The sequence below is a fragment of the Protopterus annectens genome, chromosome 3.part1 (assembly GCF_019279795.1).
Source record: "Protopterus annectens isolate FY-2018-M chromosome 3.part1, PAN1.0, whole genome shotgun sequence".
Taxonomy (NCBI): domain Eukaryota; kingdom Metazoa; phylum Chordata; order Ceratodontiformes; family Protopteridae; genus Protopterus; species Protopterus annectens.
The window spans coordinates 1029519009-1029532521 of record NC_056732.1 but is presented as its reverse complement, the minus strand read 5'-3'; the positions used below and the strand labels follow the sequence as shown (position 1 = coordinate 1029532521).

The 13513-nt window shown below is 41.7% G+C and overlaps 1 protein-coding gene across 1 annotated transcript in view; it reads left to right on the top strand.

Annotated features, from left to right (window-relative positions):
* Window positions 1-13513, top strand: part of LOC122797744 — a 1403591-nt gene that overhangs the window by 1179245 nt on the left and 210833 nt on the right. The window contains exon 20 of the mRNA XM_044066269.1: window positions 3271-3350. Coding sequence (XP_043922204.1) covers window positions 3271-3350 — 80 coding nt within the window. The remainder of the gene's footprint in view (window positions 1-3270; window positions 3351-13513) is intronic.

Genomic DNA, 13513 nt, shown 5'->3' with positions numbered 1-13513 from the left:
ACTTTAGTGAGCAGTCCCATCTTACTGTTGGGGGGAGAATTGTGTTCCATATTTGTGACATTTGATGGGAGTAGGTTTTGAGGTGTAGAAGGTCTTTGTTAGAAGAGCAGAAGCTTCTGGGTGGTTGGTATGGTTGTACAAGGTTGGTTAGAGATGGACAGTCGTTTGGTTTTAGATTGTGAAGGATGGGGGGGGTGTACAGAGTTGGGAGTGTTTGAATTGGTAAGGTAGTTCAAGCCTCTGGAGGTCTCTGTGAGTCAACCAGCGATGTGATCTGTTGGGGAGGTTGGCTGGAAATTTTGCAACCTTCTTATAGCACTGCTCAAGTTTGTTTAGTTGTTAGTTGGAAGTTTCAGTCCATGCTTTAGGTGGATTGGACACTCTAAATTGGCCCTAGGCGTGAGTGCGTGTGTGTGCCTACCGTGGAAGGTTGGGCGCCGGGCTGGCAACTCAACACCGTAAAACTCTACTGCCAGTCATGAGCAGGCAAGTGATCTGCTGTGGCGACCCCTAACTGGGAAAAGCTGAAAGAAGAAATCGTTGGAAGTTTGTCAGTATTGGTGCCGAGTAAAGGAGAATAAGTGAAAAATCCTGTCCCAGAGTTAGCTTAATTAGATCCAAACCCTCTAAAAGGCAAACTACATATTTATCCTTTTGCTCATATATGCCATCTGTCTAATATAACTTACTGTAATACACAGCAAATGCATTGAAAATATTGTTCTCTGTATAAAGTAGTTTCCCAGTATGGTTAACTTTGGTTATTCTATACATGACATGATGCTTGAGCCTTAGTGCAAAATATCTTTCACTAGAGGGTATTCTGAAGAGATTTTTGGTGTCGAGTTTTTCAAGGGCATATTCCCCTTGGAATCTGAAAATTTGCTGCTGTTCTGTCTTTTCTAACACCTGACATTCAGCCTCCAGTAGGGTTATATCAATTTACTCTGTACATCTAGCAGTATACGCTGACACTATCTTTTATACATTGAAAATTGGAGATTAATTTGTCAGCCAGCAGATTTGCTGCATCTTCCAGCTCGGTGTAGGTGGCTCCATTTACAGTCAGTTCTACAAAGTACCGTGTGCTGCCTTTTTGAGGTTGCAGACATAGCTAAAGAAAGCCTTGTGTTTGTCTTTTGCCTGGCATGCTATCTTAACCTCAAATGTGGCTCTGTCATAGAAGCTTTAACTTGGTCATTGTTGAAACATAATCATCTTCACCACAAAATTTCTTTCCTAGAAAATTTTGTTCTTGGACACTGTTATTTCTACCAGAAGAGTGTTGTTACAAGCTCCTTTTTTTTGTCTTCTCCACTGGGTTTTCCACAAGGACAGGATGTTTCAGCTTACTAACCACTTGTTTGCCCCCAAGGTGGCTTACAATGCAAATATAAACCAGACGGTCTTTTTGCCAGTATTTTTTCCAAGCCATTTAAGTAACTGTGACCATACTTTACATACCTTGGATCTACATAGGCAACTGAGGATCTTCCTAATTAAAATCAGACCCTTCAGGAAGGGCTCTCAACTTCATTTAATTTGCAAATAATAAGCTTCATTCAGGAGTGTCTAAAGCCACCATTCTAGGTGGCTTTTTGAGCGCGTATTATACATTTACTTAGCTCATAGTTGCTTCTTGTCATGCAAAACCCAAAACCCTTTCCATGGGGTCTGTTGCCACTTCCACTGCCGCCTTTAGAAATTCCACTATTGATAAGATTTGTGCAGCAGCAGCAAGATCTGCAGTACTTTGCTAAGCTTTACAAATTGGTTGCTATCTTGAGCTCTAGGGTTTCCTTTGGAGCCACATTCCTCAAAGCTCTCCTGTCTTGATTCCACTCACGTTCCCTGAAGATGGGGGATTCTGATCCATCAGGCAGATTGGACAGACGGGAATGAATGTGATGCAGTAGTTATGCAATTACAATAACACTGGATCCTTCATCCACATCCATCTGATGCAACTTTCCTTCCTCTATCTAAATTGCCATTCTGTAGGACCAGTAGTACATTTCATATAATTTCTGCTAGTGTATATAAATTATTTGCTTTTATTCTTGGCAACAAACTCTGAGGTAACTTCACACACTAGTACATTGTGGAAAGACAACATTTAAACGTAGCGGAGCACTAGTTTTGCCTGCTCCGATCTGACAAGTGGCTCGAGGACCCATCAGTTGTATCAGATAAGGATGAAAGGCTCCATCTTTGTGGTAGATATATAACTACCGTTTGTTAAATAGGGACTTACTATAACTCTGTTCGATGGCTCTTGGCCAGCAGGTCTGTCTAACATTATTCCTTTCCCCTGGAGTTTTTGCTATGTCATTCTTTCATGTTTCTCGATGCTGATTTTACTTTTACCTGTAGGAATGGAATGAAGGTTAAATGGAGCTTTTCAGAAAGCTTTCTGTCACTGTCAACACCATGAAAGTTGCACAAGCATGACATTGTTTAATTGCTGAAGACTCATGCTGGGTAGCTCTCCATGGTGGTAGAGCCATTCAGAAAGGGATTTAATGTACTAGGGCTAAAGCTGATCAAGTAACACATTTTCTAATTAAACCAGTTAGCTGAAATGGGCCTTTCAAGATTTTAAAACTTTTTAAGGGGGGAAGAAACCAACTGCCCCCCACCTCCCTACACTTGACTTTTTACCCTTCCACTCCCGAACTTAATATAATTGACCCCAAGCTTCCTTCCCTTTGTGGAGTAAGAAGGTATTGCTTTTGTGGTATACCCCCATTGAGTCGCAGTTTCTTCTTCCAGTTGGCCAAAAAAACACAAACTGAAAATGCACTTTTCTGCTAGTTGGTGTATGAATATATAAAAACATGGCCATGTGTCTGTGTGCTTTTATTTATATGTATCTGTTTGTGTATAAATGTAAACAGAAATGTAATTTCTCTCTGACTGGAACTTAGTATAATGCAATGTAAGCAAATGGAACTTTTATACCCGAGTCTATCCTGAAAATGGGTATTACCTAGTTTGATTTTCCCTTTAAGCCAAGAAAATAAATATACACACACACCCCAAAAATATAAGCACATGGACATGTACTTGGTATGTATATGTAATTTTTTTTTTTTTTTTTACAGTATACCTGATGTATGTTCTGCATGATGGATGGCATTTTTATCATTTTTTTACAGATTTGGGAAATGAATGTAGTTACAACCATTAGCTGGTAGTAAGAGGATTGTTGCCTGTGCTTATCAGTAACTACTTGGCATTCTGGAATCACCTCTTTCCTTTTCATTTTAGAAGAACATATTCAAGTTAAAAACCTCGAGGAAGAAGCTATCCGATGGTATGTGATGTCATTTGCACCAGCTTATGTCAAGGTAAACATTTTAATTTGCAGCTATTCCATTTACTGATGTTGAGGTTTCATTATTGCACCTCTGTTTCCTTTCATTGTTACGAACATGTAAGTAGTACTGCATAGAAAATTATCTGCTAGTGAGGTATTGTTTCCTTATTAAGTAGTTATCTTATAGTTTGTTGGTTTGCTTGCTTTTCTGTTACCAAGAAAAAAACTTACAAGATATATTTGTATTCTGATCACAAGGATGGTAAAGGTATTATGTCCAGGTTGTTTTTTTGTGGTGTCTTGCAACTGCGTTGTTTAGGTTGCAGTAGGCAGATGTCTGTGAGGTGCCGGACTATTTGGGTTTTAAGTTTATTTGTAGTTTTTCCAACGTAGAAGGCTTGGCATCTTGTGCACTGTGCTCTGTAGACCAGGATTGACCTGTTGCATTTGTTTTGCTCCTGGCTGTTTGTTGTGAGGATTTGTGAAGCCTGTACTGTTGCTCATGTAGATGCAGAAGCTGCAGCTGAAAGTCCCTACAGGTCCGTTTTCTAGAAAAGCTACTTCCATGTGATCACTAGGATTCAGAAAGAAGAATTACAAGGCCCACAAAACAACTTACTAGGAAAAAAAGAGAACTCTAATGGCAAATAAGACTCTAAGCTTGCTCCATACCAGAACAGAACACCCTAATGTCCATCAGCAGTTTCCTAAACCTTAGGAAACTGCACCACCTTACCTACTGTTAAAAATCTTAATCTTTCAGTTTTTTGTGTTTACTCAACCATTAATAATGCTCATTCTTAATGTTCTTAAAGTGCATATCCTTTTTGCTTGGCAGTTTGGATGAAGCTTTATACAAAAGCGCTGATCACACCTATGTTTGTTTTTTTTTTTCTTAATAGTCTTTTAATGTTTAATGTACTATTTAACTTTTAAGACTCAAAAAGATTTTACAAAGCCCTATCTTTTTCTCTATCACCATACATAGCCCAGATTAGTACCTCCTCCTTTTGTTTTTCTTACTCAGTCCTTTCACTTCTAGATTACTATAACTCTGTCCAATAGAATTTGTTACTGCCACATCCTCTGATTAATTTAAGCTGCTAGTGAATGTACTATCACTCTGACCAATAGAATTTGTTACTGCTACATTCTCTGTTGAATGCATAATTAGTTTAAGCCTCTAGTGAAGGTGTTTAAACCAGTTTCCCACACTGCTGTACTCAGATCAACAGCACTCATCTGCCAAGGTGTATTCGTTTTCTCAGTAAAGCTACTTTGAACCAGAATAAGGGAATCTCAATTTTTATTTCATGCCAGATTGAGTTACTACAGCAATCAATGCAAGAATGAGATTGGAACTTTTACTTGTAGCTGCTTGATGGTACTTTTATCTGGAGTCTCTTCAAAACCCCCCAAGGGGAGAACCTCAGTGTCAGAGCTGTTGCAATTTAGATGATCATCCAAGAATACCTGTAGAGGGGCTATCAGTTTGTCCCATCTTGAAGAAAGCCATTGCAGAGAACCAATGGGTTCTTGATGTGGTCTGTCACCCATGTCTTAGAGCTCTTGGGTTCTTTCCTAGAAAGACTAACCCATCTCTGCAGAGCTCTGGGGTGTGATACTATCTCCATTCATCACAGTAAGACCCAATGGTTACATTTATGCTTTTCTTAGTTCAGAAGTGGATGAAATGCTTCTTTCTCTTCCTGGTCCCGAGTGATGTCACTGAACATATCTGATATGTCAGGTTCCGAGAAGTGGCCGTTCTTTTGTGGGTTCATTCATCTGCTACTGCAGGGCACCTGGATGTTGTCAGTGAACAATAATGGACAGTTTTGGTATATGGGTATCTTGAATCAACACAGGAAGTTAATTTCCTTTAATCTGGCTGGAAGCTACTTTCAGTATAAAGTACTGCCATTTGAACATGTTTACTAAACTTTGGTACTGGTCAGTGTAGCTTTGCAAAGGCAGTAGCTTTCTTTGTTCCCCTGCTTGAGTAATTAGCTGACAGTGGACCTACAGAGAGACTGTGTAGTGTTGCTCCTGGAGCAGATCCTCCCATGGTCACAGTTCCTGGAGGTGGCCATTAGCTGGAAGAAAAAATCTGTTATCCCATTTCATAGTTGCATATATCTGCAGATCATTTTGTTTTTTATAGTGCTATCTGTCCCTACCCAAGCAGATGGGACAGGAGATCATGGACCTTAACCTGGGTAAGGCCACAGCAGTGGTTCTTGCCTCAGACCCTCCTGTGCTTTCTTGGCCTAATAGTTACCACAGTCTTCAAGATGCCATTTTCATGCCTAAAAATGAGGGTGTTGCAGTGTATTGGCAGCTGAGTTACTGTGTTTTCTTGGATTACCACCTTGTATTTAGACCCCCTTTGCCATACTGTTGAGGGCGTTCACCACAATACTTCAACTGGACCTTCCCTTTCATTAGTTGAAGCTGTTAAAGGTGCTGACGTGATCCACTAATAGGTAGAGAACGCATCTTGCTTCCTCCACATTTCAGAGGAAATAGTCATCTCTGAAGAAGGGGGATGCTCCACCAATAACTGTTTGGAGCTACTTGCAGTCTTCCTGGTCCTCACGGCTTAAGTGGAAAAGCTACTTCTGAGGCCTATCCTTATTCAGTGTAGTAACTAGTCCATTCTCAGGTGCCAGATGTGCAAGGGGGATGTGTTTGTACTTCTCTTTCAATATTGGTAGCGTCTATGTGAGTAGTCCGCAGACAACAGACATTACTGTTTTAGACATTCTTATCATAGGGAATGTTTGTGCTGTACAACTCTATAAGCCACTTTTTTAGTCCTGTCTTGGAGCTGTATTTGATTTGTATTTTTCCTGAAATGTGATGTTATAGAGATTGATCTCTCTACTAACAGAGTAAATGTGATTGTTAAAGGTGGGTAGAAGATTGCTATACACCTTCCCTCTTTTTCTTTAGATTCCAGGCATCATCACAGATTTCAAAGAAAAACAAAACAATTATCCTTGTCGCCCTTTAGTGGCTGAGATTGATGGGTGTCAAGCTGTTAGAGATGCAGGAAATCCTTCTGTTTTAGCCAAGGATGATTCACATGGTTGGGCCAAAATTGGTCGTCATTTCTGGGTCTTGCTGTAGCTCTGCTGATCCTGTTTACATGATCTAGCTGGGGTATGAGAAATTACTGAAGCTGCAAGGAAGCCTAACAAGTATACTCTGCCATGTGGAAAAGTTTCTGCATTTGGACAGAGAGATGGCCTCTACTCCCCCACCCCCATTTGGGTAGCTTGCAATTTGTTTACCTCTCTAAAGCTTGTGTATTAAGACTTCAGCTATTTAATTATTATTGTGCCGTTGTGAGTCATTTCCTACCCTTTACAGCCACACAGAAGACAAGATTGTGGCACAATATCAGCAGGTCTGGCAGCTCCTAAAAAGAGGTTCTGCATCTCTTCCTTTGAAGAATTCTTCCATGGGAGTTGAACTTCATGATCAATAAACATGCTTTCTTGTGTGTTGTCCTGCTTATTCAGTGCTGTTGAATTTTGTTTCTTAGAAAACATTTTTCCTTAGTATCACCAACTTGCAGATCTAGCAGCTGAGGTCCTTGCCTAGGTCTTCACAAGGAGTGGTTCAGCTTAGGACCAACCCACATTTCCTTCTGAAATTAGTATTGGAACTGTCTGTAAACTATTGCATTAACTTTCCTTGTCTAGCACTGTGAACTTTTTTGAAGTATCCGGTAATTGGGTTCATCCTTTTCACCAGTCAGAATTCAGGTGCATGTCCTTCAGCTTGGAAATCACACACACAAACCAGTGACAACTGCCATGGCGTAATGCATTGACTTCCTATGTGAGATCTTCCCAATCAGATCTTGGTCTTTGTTGTCATTGGTAAAGCATTTATGCCCTTTTCTTGCAGGTCCTTTGTAGCCTTCTTTTGTGCATTACGTGGTGAAAAAAAACAACTTATTGTTAAACTGGTGAAAGAGTTTATAGGTTCATAGACTAATACTAGTCTGCCTGCCTTGAAGAGCCATTGTAAGCCTAGCCAATAACCTGAATTCAGAATTAAACCCCTCTACCTTGTGTCTGAGGTGAAGATCTTAAACATTATGGCAAGCCCACACTGATTCTCATGATCTAATAAGCAGGTTGGAATTTATTCACTGGCGGTTTAGTTTAGATGACTTCTTGAGACATTTATCTTCTAGTGGTAAGTCAGCTTCTTACACTGCATTCCAAGCCTCACAGAAGTGATTCTCACTGCTTTGAATTTGAGTAGGCCCAGTAAAATCGCAACCTTTGCTTTAAGTGTAATGCATTCTATCTTGCTTTCTTCTCCTGTTCTGCTTGTTCCCGGATCCATATCCATGTAGCATGTTGTAAGAAAGTAGTCTCAGAAGTCACCAGTCATGGATCAGGGTTAAAGTCTAAAAGTTGCATTGAATTTGTTGCAGTACTCTTGGATTGAAGCTTTCTCTCCTCATCCCTCCCTTGCACATCAGTCCCAGCAGGAGGTTTCCCACTGAGAATCCCAAGCCAAGGTGTTGGCTACTGCATTTGCAGCCTGGCAGGAATGGAACCTCTGTGCACCCATTTGAGGTGATCAGCTTCTGGTGACTGTGCTGCATAGAGCATGGGGCCCACTGACATAGTCGCATTTTTGTAGATTGCCTTTCTTCGCTTCTGCATATTTTGTCTGCATATTTTGTCTTTGTTAGCACACAGTTTTGCTGTTCCCTTGCCATTGTCTATCCTTTTTGAGAAGGCTATGTATGCCTTGCTTGGCATCCCAGGAATGGAGAGTCTTTGGATCCTGAGCTTGAATCTAACCTTGTACCTTGATAAAGATTCTAGTCAAATTCTTCATGGTCCATGCCTGTAGTTGAGACTTGGTGTAAAGTATAAATAATCTGGCAGGAAGTCACCACACATTTGAGGTGCTTTGCTGGCATCTGTCCTTTGATACTGCCACTAGATTTGGTGTATATTCCCCAAAGAACTTGGGATGAACATGCACTTTAATATGGCTTTTCTCAATGCTTATGAAAGAAGTTGGAAGTCATCTTGCTTTGGTGACTTGCTTCAGTCTGTGGCCCACTCTGCTGTTGACTAACACTAGGTAGGGCTTCTGGCCTGTTTAGTAGCAAAGTCTGTTTTTTCAAAACCTTCCTTTCTCATTTGGGCATCTGGTGTCTAGTAGGGAGGTCACTCTTCACTGTAGTAAGTGGTTGTTTGTCCTCCTGTGTGGCTTTGGTCATTTTTCATTCTCTCACCTTTTCACATTTCTGGGGGTATGAACATGCTAGTAGTTATTCTGATCATCTCTCCAGTCATCTCCTGGAGCTGCAGCTTCAGAAGACCTGTCTGGGACAGATTGGCCAGAGGTCAACACTACTTGCCACTAGCAGGGGAATTATAGTTCTTGGCTTGTAATCATAAGGGCAGGTTCAGAAAGAGAATGGAGTTGGTGAGAGTCGTACTCTTTCTCCTCTGTGGTAGGATGCTGTAGAGAAAGTTCCTTGGTGTTGCCCCCCCCCCCCCCCCCACACACACACACACACACACACACACGCACATGATTTTGGTGATGATTGGCTCCATCTAAGCAACTGACCCAAGCTTTTATTCTTCACCCTGCTGACTTGCCAGCTGGGACGATAGTATAGTTCCAAGCTTTTAGAAAGTGTTTCCTTCAGGTTTCCAAGTGGAAAGGATTCTGTTTACTTCAGATTTTGGATGCCTGTATGCTTTGGCCTCAGATTTTCCATTAGGATGCATATGCAATCATTTGCCCATCATTCCTGATAGAGGGCAGTTAGCGGCCCAGTTCTTGCTAGCTGATTATTTCCCTTCTGCATGCTGCTCCTTCATCCCCCTCTTTTAGGTCCTTTCTTCATCAAGGGTCTTGGATTTCAAGTTCAGTAGTCTGCATTTAGATCTGTTAGTCTGGCAGTGTTTGAGTTCATCTTTTGCCAAACTCCACTCTTTATAGCTGCATCTCTGTAAGCTGGATCCTAGTTCTCTCTGCTGATGGGCAGAACCTCTTTTGAGCCTATCAAAAAAGGTATGGATTCTGGGGTGTTGCATGGAAGACAGACACTTCAGTCATTAACCATTATGGTGAGCCCCTCACATTACAAGCTTTCAATGCTCTAAATAGGAACTGGAGTGGTAGAATACCAAGCTATGCATTTAAATATTTGGGAGGAGGATGAAAGCAAGCATGCTGTATACACAAGCTGCTGTAGCCAAACCAAGCCACCCTGGCTGTGCAGACTTGTAAGTTGGTGTTCCTGGTATATTTATATACTGAGAACCAGATGGATGGCCATCTTGCACACGGTTCTGGAAGAGCAGCAGCAGTGACGGAAGCTCTTATCAGAACATATTCTGTGTCCTGAAAAGGTAAAAACATCCTAAATATCAGATTGCACAATGCCTCGCCTTAGGCAGTGCCTGTGGTGCCCCCTCGTTGGATTGGAAAGCATTAGTTATGTAGCGCAGCCTTGTTCTACACCATGACAGGTACAGCATATGTCACACCTTACAATAATTTCTTTAGCCAGAAAGAGAACTTCTTTATGTGCCACTAGCGGGGAAATTCTGTTCAGCTTCTTTTAGTAGTAGCAATGGCTTCAGATTCTGGACTGCTGCAAAATCAGTGCAGCTATATGCATCCAAGTCGAACGTCAAGGCTACATTTCATTAATTATCACTACTTGTATTTAATTTTTTGTCAAGGTAGGGTGTGCACATAAGGGCTTTAATATCCACAGATTTACTATGTCGACAAGGCACTTCAGTCGTTTTGGTTATAGTGGGCATAGTTTTTTTTTTTAAAATACTTCCCTCTAGCTGCCTGTCAGCTATCTGCCCTCATATAATCAGTCGGCTCTTTCATTTCCCATTTTGTTCAAATGTCGATCATAGGAGACTGTCATCCAGGCAGCTACTAAGGCCTTTCTAGTTGTAAGCCTAAAGGCCTTCCCTTTTGCAGTCTGTGTGTTGTCTGAATCAACGGCCTGTAATGCTTTCTGCATGCGCATTCTCATGCATGCCCTGTGAAAGCAACTACCCTACGGTGGCCTGGCAGAGCCAAGCACACATTCCGACTCATCTGTTGAGTATGTGCAAGTAGTTCAGTGAGTCTAGCGTCCTCTCTCCCACCCCATGATGAGTGAGTTTGGTGTCAGCCATTCACTCCGATTCTCTGTTGCTCATCTTCTGTAGTGCTTGAGCTGCTAACTGACCTTGTGTCCATCTGGGAATGGAATCAAGGCTTCATCCTGTTCCCCACAAAGCCTGGCTCACTGTCAGTTTTTAAATTTTATTGCACAATGGCACATGTACAGTAATATTAACAAAGAGAAAACATACATGTATGCTGAGAGATCTTTCTCTGTGTCACTCCAGATGTGACTCACTAGTAACAAATAGTCTTGTATGTACTCTTCATAGTTGATTAAATCAAATATTTTGCATCTCAGCAAGTACTACATTCTTATTTTAATTAAGTCGACATTTTCCCTATCCTAAATCCCATTTAACTTATTTTCATGGTTGGACACATTTGCTTCTCTCTCTTGTGTATCTACGAATATTTCTGCCAAAGCTTGCCCTTCATTATCATTTCTCCATGCCCAAAATCTTATCTTTTAGTCTTATCCTGAACAGAGGGTGCTAGTCATGTTTTCCATCTACATGTTAGCCTTTTTGGCTGCTGTTCACATTATTCATTTGCCCTTTTGTAAGTTAGTAAAACCCTTTTTCAGGTTGACATTGCCAATAAACCCATCATTTATTATTTGCTAGTGTTTGCTTAAGATACTGATTCAGATAAATCCCAGAAAATGTGTTCATAGTTTCCTTTTTATGGATAGACACAGGTAAAGTTCTAGGGCTCAGGAACAATATATGAGTATAGACAATGCCCAGCAGATTTGACAGGTTTGTGGACAGACAGGAGTTTTTGGTCATTGGATTGTAATGACCGACTGAGAATGTAGTTGTGTAGAATGTTTAGCGCTGGACAAGCAGATGAATACTGGATAATTTTATAGGTAAGAAGCTGTGTACATGTTAGCTGATTGGTTAGTTCTAACCAGTTTAGATTTTTTGTGCTATACAGTGATGGGTTCTGAAAGGGGTATTTGCTGCAAATTTAGCAACTTTTTATGGCATTGTTATAGGTACATAGGTGTGTACTAGGCTAATGGCCCTGGAGTCTTTGTAAGCCTAGCCCATAAGATTACCCTAGCATCATGCCACCTGAACTTAATTTTCAGCGCCTCTGTCGAGTAAAGCCACTGGAGTGATCCCTGGGGTGAATTTTCTATTTTCCATCCACTCATCAAGATTCCTCTTGAAGAGGGCCAGTGAGGTGCTCTGTTTGATATGTATGGGAAATATATTCCATAGCATGGGCAGTCTCTGGGTTATAAACCTGTCCCTCTAGCACATTCTGTTGATTGTGGTAATGAGGTTGAAGTCTCTGGAGCATGTGGTGCGGTGGGATTGGGATTTCTTTAGCTGTAGCATTTCTAACAGAGGTGGGTCAGACATGGCTTTATAAGTCAAGCAGAGATCGCTTCTAAGTAGGCGATATGAGACAGAGAATAGTTGGGAGTTTTTTGAGTCTGTACATATAGGACAAGTATTTTAAGGACTAAGATCCTCTTTGTGAGGTACTTTTGTGGCCTCTCCAGTTATTGCAGGTGTCTAGTGAGGTACATGGCAAATGCGGCATTGTACTCTGTTACTGGCCTAATGAGGGAAGAGTAGAGGGAGACAATGACCTTTTTTTTCCTGGATGCAAAACCCTTAGTAATGAGATGCGCCACATAGAAGGACTTTCTGACCACAGTGGCAGTGTGGTGGTCAAAAGAGAGACTGCTGTCAACCTGTGTTCCCAGATCTATTACAATGCCTTCTGTGTTCAGTGGACTGCCATCGATGTGGTAGTTCATGGGAACTGTTTTTCCCAAAGGCGATGACACATTTTTTGGCATTGAGCTTTTAAGGCCATGGTTATGACACCAGTCGTCGGTCTCAGTGAGGCCTTTCTGTAGGATGTCAACATCACTTGGGGAGTTAATGGCTCCCATCTTGCAATCATCTGCGAACTTTGTCAGCCAGAGTCCCTTCGTGTTGGACTGGACTTCTGAATAAGAGATACCAAACAGGAGAGGACCCAGGACCAATCCCTGTGGGACTCCACTTGTGACTGGTCAGTAGTCTGACTTGGAGTCAGCTACTTTCACACTGTGGGTTCTGTGAGCCAGTTTGCAACCCACCTAGTGATATAGGGGTTGATGTCTAGCTTAGTGAGTTTTTCTACGATTCCTGAGTTGGGGAATGGTATTAAAGGCCTAGGCAAGATCAAGGTAGGCTGTATGAAGAACCTTGCCTTCATCCACAGCTCGGGTCACTGACTCAAAGAAGTCGACCAAGTTGAGCAAGCCTGATCTACCTTTCACAAAACCAAACTGTGTGGGATCCAGAGTTTGGAGATTACTATATAGGTTCATAGGTAGGTACTAGGCTATCAGCCCAAGGGCCTACGTAAGCCTAACCAACAAGGTTCCCTGGCTTACGCCACCCAAGAAAGTTATTTTCTTGTGCCACTGTTGAGCAGAGAGACAGAAGTGATCCCCGGGGTGTATTTACTATTTCCCATCCACTCATCAAAATTTTTCTTGAAGAGTGCCAATGAAGAACTTTGCTTGACATAGATGGGTAGCCTGTTCCAGAGTATGGGAATTCGCTGGGACAGGAATCTATCCCTCCAGCATGTCCTGTTTTTTGTGGTGAGAAGGTTTAGGTCCCTAGAGCATGTAGCTTGGAGGGATTGAGATTTCTTTAGGTGTAGCATGTCCAACAGCTCTGGGTTTGACATAGCTTTATATGTTAGGCAGAGATCACCTCGGAGTAGTCGATAAGCTATGGAATAAAGCTGGAGTTTTTTGAGACTGTCCGTGTAGGGCATTTATTTGAGGCCAGTAATCCTCTTTGTGAGGTACTTCTGTGGCCTTTCCAGCTGCTGCAGATGTCTTGTGAGGTACATTCCAAAAGGGGCGTTGTACTCTATAATGGGTCTAATGAGTGTCGAGTAGAGAGGAACAATGACATCTTTTTTCCTGGATGAGAACCCTTTTATGATGAGGTGTGCCACATAGAAGGACTTTCTGACTAC